We start from the raw sequence: 16108 nt of genomic DNA on the forward strand, positions 1-16108 counted from the left end.
TTATTTTGGATCAATTTCACAGAGGAGCAACAGCACCTTGTTTTATTTGGCAGGGGGGATTAAGTGATTTGCCAAGAATACCAGGATGCTTGAACCTTCCCGCCAGACTCGAACCTGGATCCCCAGCGACAAAGTCTGCCGCTCTAGGGGTTAAGCCACATCGTTTTGCTTATTTACGCAGTACATGTTTTACTTTGTCATTTGCTCTACTAGTCCAATTTTGCCTGGTGTTCGATCCATACATTGTAATCCTTTCCTTAATCACGTTTTTCATGTAACATACGGCTGCCCCCCTAATCCATACATTGCAATTACTTTCCTTAATTACGTGTTTTATGTTCCACATCGCTGGCCACAAATAAATACCTCCTCTTAAGCCTCATAGAGTGGCATCTAGTTCGAAGGATGAACACATTCACCTCCTTGTGCCTTTCGGGATGTAAATGTTCCTTTTTGTGATGTAAAGGGTTCTAAAGGTATAGAAAGGGAGACATTGAGCGCAACCTGTAAGTTTTACACAGACAGTGAACACTGTGTCAAAGAAATGCAGAATTATGTAACGACGTGACAATTGTTCGTGTGTTTCTTTAATCTGTTGTGAAAAGCTCTCCCGCCCGGGGTGTTTCAAGCAACCTGGAGAGCCTATGACTGTTTCTGACTCCCCTGGGGGTGTGGGGCTATTGTGCGCGCGTCACGCCACCTGAAAAGGAAAGCTTTAATTGACACACCCTCACCCACCCTCACACACCCTAACACACCCTCACCAGCATAGCATAACAAAACATAGCATAGCATAACAAAATACAGCATAGCATAACAAAACATAGCATAACAAAACACCGCATAGCATAACAGAAAAAAGCATAGGATAGCAAAACATAGCATAGCATAACAAAACAAAGCATAGGATAGCAAAACAAAACCTAGCATAACAAAAAACAACAAAGCATAGCATAGCATAACAAAACAAAGCATAGCATAACATAAAGCATAGCAAAACAGCATAGTATAACAACACATAGCATAGCATAACAAAACTCAACAAAAGATAGCAGAACAAAACATTACATAACAAAACAAAACAAAGCATAGCATAACAAAGCAAAGCATAGCAAAACAGCATAACAAAACACAATACAACATATCTTAGCATAACACAACACAGCATAGCATAACAAAACAAAGCTTAGCATAGCATAACAAAACAAAGCTTAGCATAGCATAACAAAACATAGCATAACAAAGCATAGCATAGCATAACAAAGCATAGCATACCATAACAAAACATAGCATAGCAAAACAAAGCATAACATATTAAAACGCAACAAAGCATAGCATAACAAAACATAGCATAGCATAACAAAACAAAGCATAGCAAAACATAGCATAGCATAACAAAACACAATACAACATAGCTTAACATAACACAACACAGCATAGCATAACAAAACAAAGCTTAGCATAGCAAAACAAAGCCTAGCATACCATAACAAAACATAGCATACCAAAGCATAGCATAGCATAACAAAGCATAGCATAGCATAACAAAACATAGCATAGCAAAACAAAGCATAACACATTAAAACGCAACAAATCATAGCTTAACAAAACATAGCATAGCATAACAAAACATAGCATAGCATACCAAAACATAGCATAGCATAACAAAGCATAGGATAGCATAACAAAGCATAGGATAGCATAACAAAGCATAACAAAGCATAACAAAACATAGCATAGCATAACAAAACAAAGCATAGGATGGCAAAACTAAACCTAGTATAGCAAAACAAAACATAACATAAGATAACAAAACATAGCAAACCACAACAAAACATAGCATAGCAAAACACAGCATAGCATAATAAAACACAACTAAATATAGCACAGCGTAACAAAACATAGTATAGCATAAAAAAGCATTGCATAGCAAAACATAGCATAGCCTAACAAAACACAGCATAGCATAACAAATCAAAGCATAGGGTAGCAAAACAGCATAACAAAACAAAACATAGGATAGCAAAACAAAACATAGCATAGCATACAGCATCATTCAGCACCACCACAGCATCACTCATTCAAATATGTTCTCTCAATGTTTCAAGCTTTATTACAAATGTCACAAAAAAATGTTAATATTTCACTTCTGTTCTTGAATTTTCATCACAATAAAATACACAAAAGTTATTTTCAAAATGTTAAGCTATTGCCATTATAAATTACAATCACTTGTAGTTAAGTATTCATTATTTGAAAAAAATAAAAGCCATTGTTATTTGTATTATCAATACATCTAAGTCACGTAAATACAAAACATGTTGCATTACAAATGCTATAGGTGTCACATTCGCGAAAGTTATAACTATTGGCATTGTAAATGACAAAGCTATCAATTTAGCTATTTTAAAAACCAACACATAAATAAAATAATTGCCATTTGCAAGACCAATAGCTCCAACCTTTCTAATGCGAGACCTATTGCATTTCCAATGCTTGTTTCTTTGAGTGATTGCCCCTTGTACTATTCATCTCCCATGGTTTGCAGCAAACAGTGCACAAACCGACAATGCTTTCACTTTGCAAGTAATTTACACCATGTACAACTCGAGCAGTGCTCAAAACATTCTCATACATGCTTTACAAAATATGACATATATCCCACCGTTCTTTGATTTGATGGCTTAATGGCATGCATACTTAATATCTGTTTTCACTTTAGCCTTTTCAAGAATAAGCTGGAAAGTGTTACCCTACACAGGGTCACAGCAGCTCAGTGAACAAAGAGGCGGCAGGTCGAATTTATTAGGCACAGACTAAGCAAATGTTTTGCTGTGACTCCCCCTCAGGAACCACTGTCGTGCCTCTTTTTTGAAACCAGAGACGGAGTACAGAGTGGCGAGTGTCTTCTTTAAGCGCATGCACCAGCTAGCATCCTCTGCTAGATCAAATATTAATGGGACTAAATCAACAGGGAATGGAAAAATTCTGCATCTGTAAATGTTGTAGCACCCAGGATAATGTGCAGCACAGCTAAATACTTATAAGGTCCCAAAGGCGAGAACTATTGGTTGTTTTATGGGTATATTAGAAAAGTGTGAGTCTTCTTCCTAATTCAGGAGGGTTTGCATGTATATTCGTAGTGTGCTCAAATGTACTCTTGATTGACCTGCTAGACATAGATGAGGTCTTAATAACTGAAGTCAATTCTTGCGATTCTACTTCCTGTAAAGTCATAGATTGTGGTGCCGCTTGACTTCCTGTGACGTCAATTTGTATGATACCAGGAGTGATGTCACGCGCTTCTTTTTTTTGAAGATTGTCCTGCCTACAAATAACTATAACAGAAACAATAGAATCAAATACAATTAAACACCAGTCAAATGCGTACTTAGATTAATACAACACGTGCTAGTGTAATGCCAAGTGGAATTACACATATAAATTAAAACTTTCTTTCCGAACGCCTGACATAAAAGCATCGTAAACATATTTTCTCACTGGTAAAAGCGCCATACTACGCCCGAAAGCAGCGAACGTTTAATTACACATGGTTCAATAAACCACGAACTTATTATAACAATATTGCCGCATTTGTTTCATTCCAGAAGCCGATCAGACTCAGTAGGTGACCTCTCTCTGGAAAACATGACAGCGAAGAAGGACGTGACGTTGAGAAGAACGCACTTCCTGTCAGTCGGAACCCGGAAGCAGGTGTCTGATGCTAGCAGTGGCACAACCGTAGAGAGAGGCGAATCCGCTATGGAGCCGTGAGCGCGGCGGATACAGGAAGCACCAGGTCACCATTGCAGCCGCAGCTCTGACCGGCCCGTGCGGCATGAGGTCCCGGATCCCTTCCAGGGACCGAAGAGGGCAAGATGAACACTGACGTGGAGTTCCACATCCGCCACAATTACCCCTGGAGCAAACTGCCTGCCAACATCAAACAGGTACCCGCTTGGCATAACCTCTTCCTGGTAGATACTAAGAAACATTTTCTGCCTTTAATAATAGATGCACGCTTAAAACAGCACACCACAAGCTGTGCACAGCGATTATAAAATGTAAACATTGGATTGTTATAGATAATGCAGGTAACTTTTCAAAAGCTGGACTGCGCGTTACACAGGGAAGACTTTTACCCAGTGCCACCGATCTCCTCCTGGAATTAAATGGCCGTGGAGGGGAACATTATGCACACAGTTATCTGAAGTATGCCACACGGAACACATATTATGTGATTAAAAGAATAACATGCAATATGTTCTGTTGCATTCTTAGTTTCTATTTTGACACATTAACTCACCTTGGTACAAAACTGATCCAAAACTGATTTGCTACAAAAAACATCCGGATTGCTTAAGAACGAAAACTGTTCTGCACATACTTAACTCGCGCCTCCAGTTATAAAACTATAACTTACCCCAAATGGGCTATTTGTGAATTTAAATATTTATAGTAGTGAAGAACTGGACTTAACCAGAAAACAACAGTAACTGATGATGACACATATCCAAGCAACTACATTATACAGTATCTAATGTGATGACATAATGCTAATAGCTGATATGTTATATCATCAGTGATGTGACCAGTGCCCTTTCTGATGGCATATGGAACATCCTGTGTGAAGTCGTAACGTGACCATTTTGGTGGGCGACTTATGGTTTTAATGAGGCAGTGGTGAATTATGAGTTTACGCTAATGGTCCTAACTATAGAATTTTGGATGTGTTTTAGGTTTTGTTGTGGAACTATAGCCTTATTTTAACTGTTTTTTCGCTGAATGTCTTATTTTTCCCATGTGACTTTTAGTGTTTGCACTACCTGAACTATGACTTCATTTTAACTGTGTTTTTTTTCAGTGGACATTTGTTAGTATTGGTGTATATAGTTAGCTCTTTAGGTTTCCAGATATTGTGCATGGTGCAGCATTGTTGAGATGATCTAAAACCTGATAATGCGCTTAAAATAATTGCAGCTTTGAGAAGATTCCGTGACTTTCACACGAATTTGCAAGACAAAGAAGTGAATTATTTTTTATTCCACCTGGGCTACGTTGCATTTAATCTCTTTCAGATTGTTCTTTCCTGGTGCAGGCAGACAAACCCCTTCCATTTAATTAATTTGGAATGTTTAAGCAAGCCGACACCAAATTGGCATTTGTTTAAAGTCGTACAAGCAACATAGAGCGTGCATGTGCATATTATGCCAACAGTACATCCAGCAAACGCATTTAGAGTCTCACTCATTCTTCTGTACAGTGTCCACGTGTTTCCTGTGAACACACATCATTTTTGCCTAGCACATGTTACACAAGTACTGCGTGTTTGAAGCACACACTTTCTGTACAGCCCAGGATTATTTATAGAGTGTTGTGCTATTTTGCCTTTGTAAGAGGTGTATAAGTAAGTGTAAAAGAGGTGTATATAAAAAGTCTGAAATCACTTCCTGTCCTTATTTATAGTGCTCGCTCTCAGCATGAGTTATGGTTTGAGTACGTTCCTAAACTGTTGTTGTCTGTATTATTTTGGAACTATAATAAAATTTTTACATTTTTTAAAACAGATAAATAATAGGTTATAAGCTACGTTAACAGTAACTTTAACAAACTTTTTACATGGAATTTGTATGTTTTTGTAAGTATTTAGGGGCAGATGTATCAACATCCTGATTTGCGAATCTAAAATAGCGTTTTTATAGAAATCGCTATTTGAGATTTGTTAATAGGGATGTATGTAGAAAAGCACATTTTTTTTGCGATTTCTTAAAATTCCTTAATTGCAATTAGCAAATTGCGACGTAATTAAGGAATAATTTCTGATTCATTTCTATGGGCCAGCAGACCCATAAGAATGAATGGGAAGTTATTCTCAATTTGCCATTCGCAATTTGAGAATCGCTAATTGAGAATAACTTCAAGGGTGCAAGGGTGTCATAAGGACACCCTGATGCACCCCTGAAATGAACATGTCTGCGCATATGGCGCACATACATGCCCTAAGGGCATGTATATGCGCCATATAGCACCTTCACAAATGCAAAAAAGAGCATTTGTGAAAGAAATCGCAAATTACCACCAACTTGAAGTTGGTGGTAATTTGTGATTCCTTAAGGCAGAATTGCACTTTTCTGGTGCTTCTTACATTGCATTTATGAAATCGCAAAATTTGCGATTCCTTAAATGCAATCGCAAAATAGGGAGTCGCAAATTTGCGATTCCTTATTTTGCACTCAGATTTGCTACATACATTCCATTTAGCAAAAATGCGTTCGCAAACGCGAATTTCGGTGTTTGCGAACGCATTTGTGCTTCATACAAATGGCCCTTAATTCTTAACACTCCGATATTTATGTATTTCACTATGCCCAACACTGCACATAGTGAAAAGCACTGTACACTGCTTTCACCCATGTTCAGACGAGGTTGCCTTCAGTGCCTGGCAAGCAGCCATGGCCTGAAATACCCCAGGTCCTCATGCCTTCAACCAAGCTGTGTACAGCATGCATTGTAGTCTCAGAGTGCAAGCCAGTCTGCCACTAGCCTCCATGCCACTTTCCCCATTCTTGCCGCCAAACCTGCTGTGCTCAGTATGCAGGCTCACCTTTAACAGCCCTCACGCCACCGAGGCCGCTTTATATGGCCTACGGCTCCTTGTTTTGTGGCCTGGCCTTGTGCCTCCAAGTCCGCTGCCTTGGCCTTAGTCAGTGGTCTATGGGCATGGCCCTGCACCAGCCCACACGCCTCGACCTTCAGCTGTGCTAAGCTGGCTCTGAATGCAGGGCCTGGTGCTGCGCCAGCTTTCATGCATGAAGGCTGCTGCGCATAACCTTCAGTCATAATATCTGGGGACTGGTCAAGCCTTGTAACAGCCTCTTAGAACTTCGGTCATGCACAGCAGGCTCTCGGTGCAGGGCCTGGCTGCAAAGTGGTTACTGAATTTAAAAAATATATATTTTTTATAATTTGTATAATATATGTTTTACAAATTTGCATACCTGGGAAAACTGTTCCTTTTTTGGGAGAGCCCAGTATTTAGTCCAACAAAACTATCTCCACCCCACAATCCTCCATACAGTTAGTGAATCCTCCCCTTGCACCCTTGTGCCCCAGCATTTCTTTTCAGGGCAGAGGATTTGGAGATTGATATCCTTTAATGGCCTATGGAGACACAAAATTACAATTTCTGCCAGCCAGTTAGAGTTTTGGGGTTCAGTCAACCTCCCAGCAAGATATGCAGAAGTAGTAACGCTTTGTTGCCTTTCTGCGACTTTTTTGTAATTCTCATTTCTCTAAAACTACTGAGCGGGTTTACCCAAAACAGAAAAAAAACCAGGCTTTCTAAATATAGATTTTCTTTAACGCCAGTTTGTACTGTAATACCTTTCAATGTTTTTTTTTTACATCAACAGAGCTTAAACGTTTTTTAGGGAGTCAAATAGACAACTCTTTATTTTAACCTTCTATGAACTTTTTACCCATGAGCTAGACATGCTGATATTTAACTGGATGAGCCACATGTATGCAGATTTTTTACATATTTTTTTTTACACGACACCAATATTAATAGTATACCAGAACATGCTCTTTAAACAGAAAGTGCATCTGAACCATAATTACGCAGTCACCGTTGCTGATGACCGGGGCTTAATGAGACCCCCGCAGTGCGGGGGCTCCAGGGTTTCTTACTTTGGATTGGGGCCCTTACTCTTTAAGCCATGCCAATGCAAGCCTTCCAGAATATGTGAAATTACATTGAATAATAAATAGTTGAATGCTCGGTAAAGCATTCTGCTTTACTGAGCTGGCCCCTGCAGTGTGTGTGTGTTGGAGGGAGGAGAGGGGTGCCCATTGAGCCTGAGACAAATGAATATCTGTGCGATCTGTCAGACCACCCGGTCCCTCACTACATTCTGTGGGGGGGCCTATTATGTTGCATTGCGCCTCTGGCTGATGATTCATAAAATGTAGCCCTACCTTGTAGCCAAGTATCCGCTTTTTAGCTCCAAGCTTTAACTCAATCACCAGTGTTTAGTTTAAAATCATTCAATACATGTGTGAAATCAAGGTGAACGTTATAGTAATTGTGAGACTTAAGGATATGCTCCAAGGAACACTTATTAAGATTTTGGTTCTTCATCCTGGCTTGGTTATCCTTAGTACAAATATCTCTCTCTCTCTCTCAACGGTTTGAAGGATGTAACCTTCTTACAGTAGGTGATGTAGGTAGGCCCACAGCTGTTTTTTTAACTTCCGTCTCCCAATCCTTATAATTACCTACAGTCATGCGAATGCTGCCCATAATAAGTCTACTAAAGGGTTTCACAGCACCGTTCCCCTCTGGATGATGAAGGGAAGTATTCCTCCATCCAAGTCAGTTCTTCAACAAAAAATCTTGAAAAACCTTAGACTTAAATCCATAGTGAGTGAATATGCCACTGAATTTAAGAAACCCTTTAAATAAAAATAGCTCATTTAAAAATGTAATCAAAGCATCTGAAGTTTCTTCCTTCAGAATACACAGCTTTAGGCCACTTAGTAAATAAATCCAGTAACACAACAATGTAGCAAGAAATGTTATTGGTATTCACAATGGGGCTAAGGATATCTATGGCTGAATCTTCCACGGCCCTTGAGGACATTTGCTGGGACTCAAATGTGGCCTAAAAGTGACAATAGACTTATTCTTATGTGCACGTTCATGACTGAAGCCATTGAACTGAATATATATTACTCAAGTTGCCCATGAAGATGACAGCGGGTGGCCAGTAAAGGAAACAAGAAATCACAGTCGCCTGACAGCTAGGGGCTCAAAATTTGAAATCTGGCTGCAACACATAAATAAGGTGTATATTACATAGAGAGTGGGTGTTGCCCGGATGATTAAGCACTAAGGGACATAAAAGTTCTAATTACCCTTAACGGTTCTCTCGGAGGATCGTTTGTTTCCAGGGTTGAGATTCAATACAAATCAAAGTGGAAGATAAGGAAAATTTAAAACAAAAACATATAGATAATGAGTAAATAAGACACTTTTGCAGTTCCAATGACTAATCTATATTGAGTAGAGAGAGTTCAAGTTACGGTCTTGAAAAAGGTGGTTGGAAATGATTTAATGCTGTCGAAACCCATCAACGCTCATGTAAAGCTAAATTTGGAGAACATACCGGCACAATAGATGAGAGAGACCCATTGTTAATACAAATTAACTGATGATTTTATGACTTTTGTGTTCCTTTTCTCTCCCTCTTTTTCATAGCATGATTTTTTTATTGTGATGTATAGAAAACCATTTTAACTCTTGTTCATTGTCTTATTGTATTTTTAGAGATTGATATTGGAACTTTGTACACAAGAATATTTGTTTCAATGAAATATACATATATTTTTTATTAAATGTATGATCCTGTGGCGGCACTATGTATTCCCGTTGATGTTTAACATGTGTGTGGGTATTGATTAGTGAAGTTTTGTGGCACTGTGAAATATGAGTGTATGAGGTTGTGTTAAGACGAGTAACCAAAGAGAGCAATTCAGGATTTAATAATTTAGCAGGTTCATGACAATTCCTAACCATTCTTTCAGTTTGAACATCAATACCAGGCCACCAATACTGGGTTTTAATCCTGTTCTTCTTTTTGACAATCTCTAAATGGCCTTCATGTTTAATTTTCTGAAATGTTCTTCCTCAACCTCTATTTAAAAAAACACATTCTTCCCAAGACAGCTCATTCCAGATCTCCCAATGTTTTCAGATTTCCTCTTCCATACTATTTGTAAATAACACCCATTGGATAAGTAATTGCACACTTTGTCCTAAATTGAGTCAGAATTATATCCTTTCTCCTATTCTTCCTTAGATATACCCTCACAGTCCAATGTGTCCACCACAGTTACAGCATAACCATTCCACCTGTCCTCAAATGCATTAGAATCAGTCGCCTGTAGTGCTCTGATCAAAAAGTCAGCAACTTGATTTGTCATTCCAGGGACATACTCTGTAAATGCAGTCAAGTAGATGCGGAGACATGCATGCCAATCTTGGCGTGATGACATTCATGCCAGCAGAAGTAAGAACCATAGTAAGAGGTTTGTGAACTTTTCGGACAGAAAGTGGGTACCAACACACACATTGCTTAAACTTACCAATCCCCCAAACACATGCTAGCATTTCCCTCTCTATAGCTGAATATTTTTCTTCCACCGGTTTAAGGGAGCCAGAAGCAAATGAGATGGTAGATTAAACATTGTACTTATTTCTTTGAGACAAGACTGCTCCAATACCTTTACCACTGGAATCTGTGGTAATGATGGTGACAATAACGGAGCCGGAGCCCTGGGTAGGAATGGTATTATAGATGTTGTCTTTATTACAGTGAAAACACACTTGATTGGCCTCTTCCCAAACAAATGGCACACAGTTTTTCAAAGATAGCCTCAAATCAAATGTTTTGGTAGCAAAATCCTTCACAAATTTAGAATAAAATTCAGTTAACCCTACAAATGATCTCAATGTATCCTTGGAAGTGGGCGAAGGAGCATTGCATATTGCATCTAACAGTTCCTTTTTTGGAAATATCCCTTTCTCACTGATTTCATGTCCCATATAAGTCACATAATTAACAGCAATTCTCAATATTTTAAAACTCTGCTGGTAGACCCTTCTTTCTAAGTATGCGTAGCACTTCTTTGAGTCTGCTGTCATATTCTTGCCTATATGTACCCATGATTAGGATATCATCCTGGAAAAACACTATGCCTTTAAGGTCCTTGAACAGCTTATACATTAACCTTTGAAATACTGCTGCTGCCAAAGTAAGCCGAAACTGCATGTGTTTGAACTGGAAGAAACCAAAAGGTGTTATGAAGGCTGTGAGATGTTTGCTGTCTGTGTGCATGGGACTCTAATGGTATGCTGCTGCTAGATCCAGTGAGGTGAACCATTTGATTCCTTTAGTCATAGCAAGCATTTAATCTGTTTTAGGTAAGGGAGCATTGTCTACCAATATGTTCAAATCATGACGATCGATGCACATTCTGACTTGAACCAACCATTCACTTGATTTAGTGTTCTCAATAATGTCACTAGCTACTAGGCTCTCCAATTCAAGTTTTACTTCTCCCCTTATGCTGAAAAGAATATTCCTTACCTTGTATCACACTGGGTTGCACTTGTCTTTTAAAATTATCTTATGATAAAATCCCTTGAAAACCTCCACTTTACCAGAAAATACATTGGGAAACTGTTCAAGTAACAATCGTGGAAACGTCAAGGGGCAATACTTTTTTTATTTTTATTTTTTGTAAAAAAAAATTTCCCATACTAAGCAATTTATGATGGTGAAAGGTGAGCCTGAATCAGCTAATATCACTTGTGTTATTCCTCCTCATATAATAGAGCAAGACCACTTTTTCTTACCATTATTATACAGGCCTAGTACATCATAATAAATACAACAAAAGCATTCTGCTTCATCCTCCCCGACGAATCGGAGTTTACCACACACTTTACAGATGCAGATACTCCTTTCTTATGATTCTGTCTAGCAAAATGTCCCTTTGTGCCACATGTAGAACAACGTTGTTTCAGGGCTAGAACAACATTTGAAGTATGCTATATGGTCTTTGCTTCCACATCTATAACTTGACTTAATGGCTGAAGATTTCTCTTCACGTCACAACACTTTATGATCTTTATTCCCTCAAGGCTTCCCTCTAGTCCTTGCATTCATTAACCAATACATTTGATGACTTCACAGCACACACCAGATCCACTTTGCTCATGTTCTTGTAGCTGCCTTGGCACATAATTTAGAAAGTTCCGCCTCTTTTACAGTTTCATCCTTCAACGTGTTTCACCGTTTGCCCACAGCTGATCTTGTACATTGGACTCATTAGTGTACATGATGATCTGATCTCTAATGAGGTCACCATGTAAGGTTCCAAATTTACAAGAAATTGCCAATCTCTCCAAATCTGCAACAAAACCATCTGTGGATTCCGGAGGCCCCTGATGCCTTTGGAAAAAAATTAATCTGTCCACAGAAATGCATACTGATGGCATAAAAGGAAGAGTTATCTAAATCTTCTAATGCATGAGCAAATACATCAGTATCAGTTACAGACCTTGATTTTTTTCTCACAATTTAATCATACATTCTTATCCCCTTTGGCCCAAACGTGTGCAATAAAATCTTTTGTTTCCTTCAAGAAGATAATTGTTTCTCAGAATTCTCCTCAATTGTCGAAATATAAGTGAGGAAATAAGCCTTCCACTGGGGCCTTTCATATTTGGTTCCCTTGAGGCACTAAAAACTCTTGAGGAGGTGCTAAGGAAAATGTTTGTGCATCATTGTAAATTGAAAAAATATGGTGAAAGATTTAATGTTTTTTTAAATGTTACACCAGGAACACCGGAGCATAAGAGTAATGTAATCCAGAATCGCATCAGAGCATGCATCATTTCCATGTGCATAACATAGTGATTTCTGGCGTATGAGTAAAAATTCCTTGAAATAAATTCCTTTCCTGAGCTTATAAAACACTGACGCTCCAAGGTACAGTACTAACCCTTGGCTTCTTATTCGTCTGGTATTTCCTGCCCAATTCAAGAGGCAGACACGTACAGTCACATGACTAATGTGTGAAGTAACACTCAGTCGTGTGCAGCAAATAGAATCTTAGAATCTGAAGTCGTGCGAAGATGGAACTGTGTGATGAAGTATCCTATTGCTAAGGCCAATAATTTTCAGCGCATGCCAGCAGTACTATTAGCAGTAAGATTTCCCAAAGTTTTTTTTCTCCAATGATGCAGTATGTGATTCGAAATCCGCCCTTGCCTCCAGGCTCGAGGCATATAATCGGGGCTGGGGAAAGTCATTCATGGCTGCATGTCCTCGTTTAAAATGTTACGGCAAGGACAGTAATCACGCGTGGTGTAGGCTGCGGTACAGCTTTTCATCAACGGTGTAGTAATGACACTTGCAAGTGTCTGTTATAAGTAGCAGTTTACTCCCAGATAACCCCAGCCAAAGGAAACAACGTAGAGACTTCTACTATTGTCACCCTCTCTTTAACTGTCCACTGCATCTAGTCTGGAATCTTTCACATGGAGCATTCCACGCTACATGTAGCAACATGATATCAAAAAAACCACAGGCCTCAAGCTGATCTCATCCTCTCCATGGATGTGGCATTTTTCATATTTGCAGATTTTTTTTTTTTTAAATATGTTTTTATTGCAGATTCATAAACAAAGCATTGAAATAGTTCAACCTTCCCACCCCTGATCATCATAAGGCACATTTCCGTAATAGAATTGCACACAGCCATTCAGCCCACATCCCGGAGGCTGGGCGGCGTACATGTCCGATCCATTGATGATGTCAAGGAAGCCACCTCTGAGATGTCCGTTCAACAACATAATTTAATTTAGTATCTGCTTTTCTATAACACCCAAACCCCTCCCCTATACCCTCATCCGAATATTGCAATTCACCAGCGGTGAATGATGTCATTCTCAGCAGAACCCGCACCATCCAGTAACACTTCAGAACCCCCGCAGTAGTTCTCCCAAATTTCTATTGTGAGCCAATCTATGCGTTAACCGTAGCTCCATTCCCCGAGCGTTCTTTCCTTCGCCTATAACCAAGGCTCTCTTCTGCGGGCATCCCTCCTATTTCTATATCTGATCCCTACTAACCCTCCCCTTATCCCCCCTCCCCCCCCAACTGCAGCTGTTGTGGGCAATAATCATAGATTCTCACTCAAGACTTCGCTACCTGAGGGGTCTATACATACACTCCTTCATGTCCCATGGAACCCCCTACTCAGATCATCCCTTAGTCTTCATCCTCTGTCAAATAGTCCTTCAGAGCCTGTACTATTGCCTCCCAGGCCCTCGCCATCTCCAAGCCCTTCACATTTGCTGTCCTAGCGGCCTGGCGCAGCCTAACTACGCTCTCACACCTGGACCATTTCTGCAGCTCATTCATCCATCTCCTGTTCATATTTGCTGATGATACCCAGATTCTGATCAGGTGGGTTGGTGATCTGTTGTCAGCATCACAATATAGATCTAGTGTGAGCCTCTTCTAGGAGAGAATGAGCTAGACTGGCTCAGACTGACAAATAAAGCAATGATTGTTGGCAGTAAGGATGATGTCTGGGCGGAGACCTGCTGGCCTACAACAATGAAAAAGTGCCCCACTTCAGTTAGAACTACCCAAGACCACGTAATTGAATTTGATGGCAAACTGTCTATAATCTCTCAAAAGTCAATACTTTCATCCTTCTGATCATTCCATATTTAATTGCGTTTATTCGAAAGTGATTTGCCATTACCTTCCGTGAGGACGTAGGTCTACTCCAAGATTTCATAGTTTGGTTCCATGCTGTAGTTTTTTCAGTACATCTATCCACCTTTTGTAATTACTTTTTTTTAATTCTCATGCAGACGTCTTTGAGTGATTTGAAAAAAAGTTTAAGAACAAACCACTCTTATAAAGCCTTCAGTATTTAGTTACTTATCAGAACTGCAACAGTAGCTGCACAATATTTCTCCCCAGTGGTAAAAACCCTATCCGTTGATCAGTCACTTTAAATAGCTTTGTACATAACATAACAAGTAGTTCCCAGTTTGTGAGCTTCTTCACTGTGCACACCCACCAACTGGGACCGACTGGACCCAGGGGCAAACTGTATTAAACACACAGGTACACGTTCTCATCCATGCAACAACTAGAGCAAACATCCCGTAGGTGGCATACCTGTTCAATGGCCCTGTTTTCTTGTATGGCTTGAGTAGTGTGCTGAATGATCAATAACATGGAGTTGCACTTAATATTTACAAGCTTTGCCCATCTTAGCAGTCTCAGTCTGATCAAATGCCTGTGGTGACCATGCCTTGATGCGGGTTTAGGAAGAAGCAAAATGCCTTGTACTTGAACCTCTGGAAGCTAAGGGTCTGCAGGATGAAGATAACAGCCTGGCGTAGACGTGGGTGTCCAGTTGTCCTTGACCTGCCTTAACAGTTGCCATAGACTTCTGTAAGATTAAATATGTTTTTTTCTTGATACTAGTGATCAGGACCCTTTTTTTGAAGGCCAGCACTGTTGCTCCCAAGGAAGACACAGTAGCAGGGTGGGTTATTATGCACCCCCAAACGTCAGCATATTCGCTGTACCAGCATTTTCCCACCAAACCAAGGAAATGTATTCTGAATGATTGACAGACACAGTGATACACCTTGTGTGTGTAACTATGTAATACATGCTTGACAGCAATATCATTATGCAGATTTGAGCAACCCCTCCCCCTGCCCCCCATCACACAGCTCATAAGCGTACATAGCTAATGTATGACTGAAATTGATGGGTAGGGAAGTGTGGGCGATCAACACCTGTCTACTATCATTTGACATTAAATAAACGTGAGAAGTGATTAACTGCTGTGTGCCCATAATTCTGTTGTCTGCCGTCATAATTGCTCGTTACCTGCAGTTTGATTCATTACGCGACTCTTGGATATGTTGTAAAATTTAGTGATGTACTGGAAACCAAGTTGAACAGAATTTTGCGGTTTGCTGAGCGTAACACTTGGGAAGGGTAAGAATGACAAAAGGAATTTGGCAATTGTCAGGAACGTCAGGGGAATTTTGACCCCACGTAATTGTCTTGGGAAATAAAAATGATATAAAGTTTGTTGTATATGATATGGTGACCCCAATTATTCAAGGAGTTTCATTACCCTTTTATAATTGGTGGCATAACCCACTATGTGTATATAATTCTCATATTTTATTTTTAAGCCAGCCCAGAGTACTGTGCCATTAAAAACACTTGAAATATGGCCACTGGACCTTCCTTTGACTTGCAAATATTACGTAACGTAGAGTTGAGGGACTTTACACTGTATGCATGGCTGCTTGTCATCCTTTTTTGTGAATCTTTCAAGTAGTTACCAACATATTAGATTTTGCCAACGTCACAGTAGAAGTGAATAGAATGAGCACCTATTTTTTTATATTGCCTTTTAGTGAACCTTAGACCTGTGACGTCATTTGGGTGCCACAGGCATTAATTCAAATAAAGAACGTCAGTTCAGAGTA

At 39.6% G+C, this 16108-nt stretch overlaps 1 protein-coding gene across 1 annotated transcript in view; it reads left to right on the forward strand.

Annotated features, from left to right (window-relative positions):
- The first annotated feature begins 3650 nt into the window (after positions 1-3650).
- FAM91A1 (family with sequence similarity 91 member A1) overlaps positions 3651-16108 on the forward strand; it is a 261796-nt gene continuing 249338 nt past the window's right edge. The window contains exon 1 of the mRNA XM_086966190.1: positions 3651-3950. Coding sequence (XP_086822316.1) covers positions 3879-3950 — 72 coding nt within the window. The 5' untranslated portion in view covers positions 3651-3878. The remainder of the gene's footprint in view (positions 3951-16108) is intronic.

The sequence above is a fragment of the Lissotriton vulgaris genome, chromosome 4_1 (genome assembly GCF_964263255.1).
Source record: "Lissotriton vulgaris chromosome 4_1, aLisVul1.2, whole genome shotgun sequence".
NCBI classification, from domain to species: domain Eukaryota; kingdom Metazoa; phylum Chordata; class Amphibia; order Caudata; family Salamandridae; genus Lissotriton; species Lissotriton vulgaris.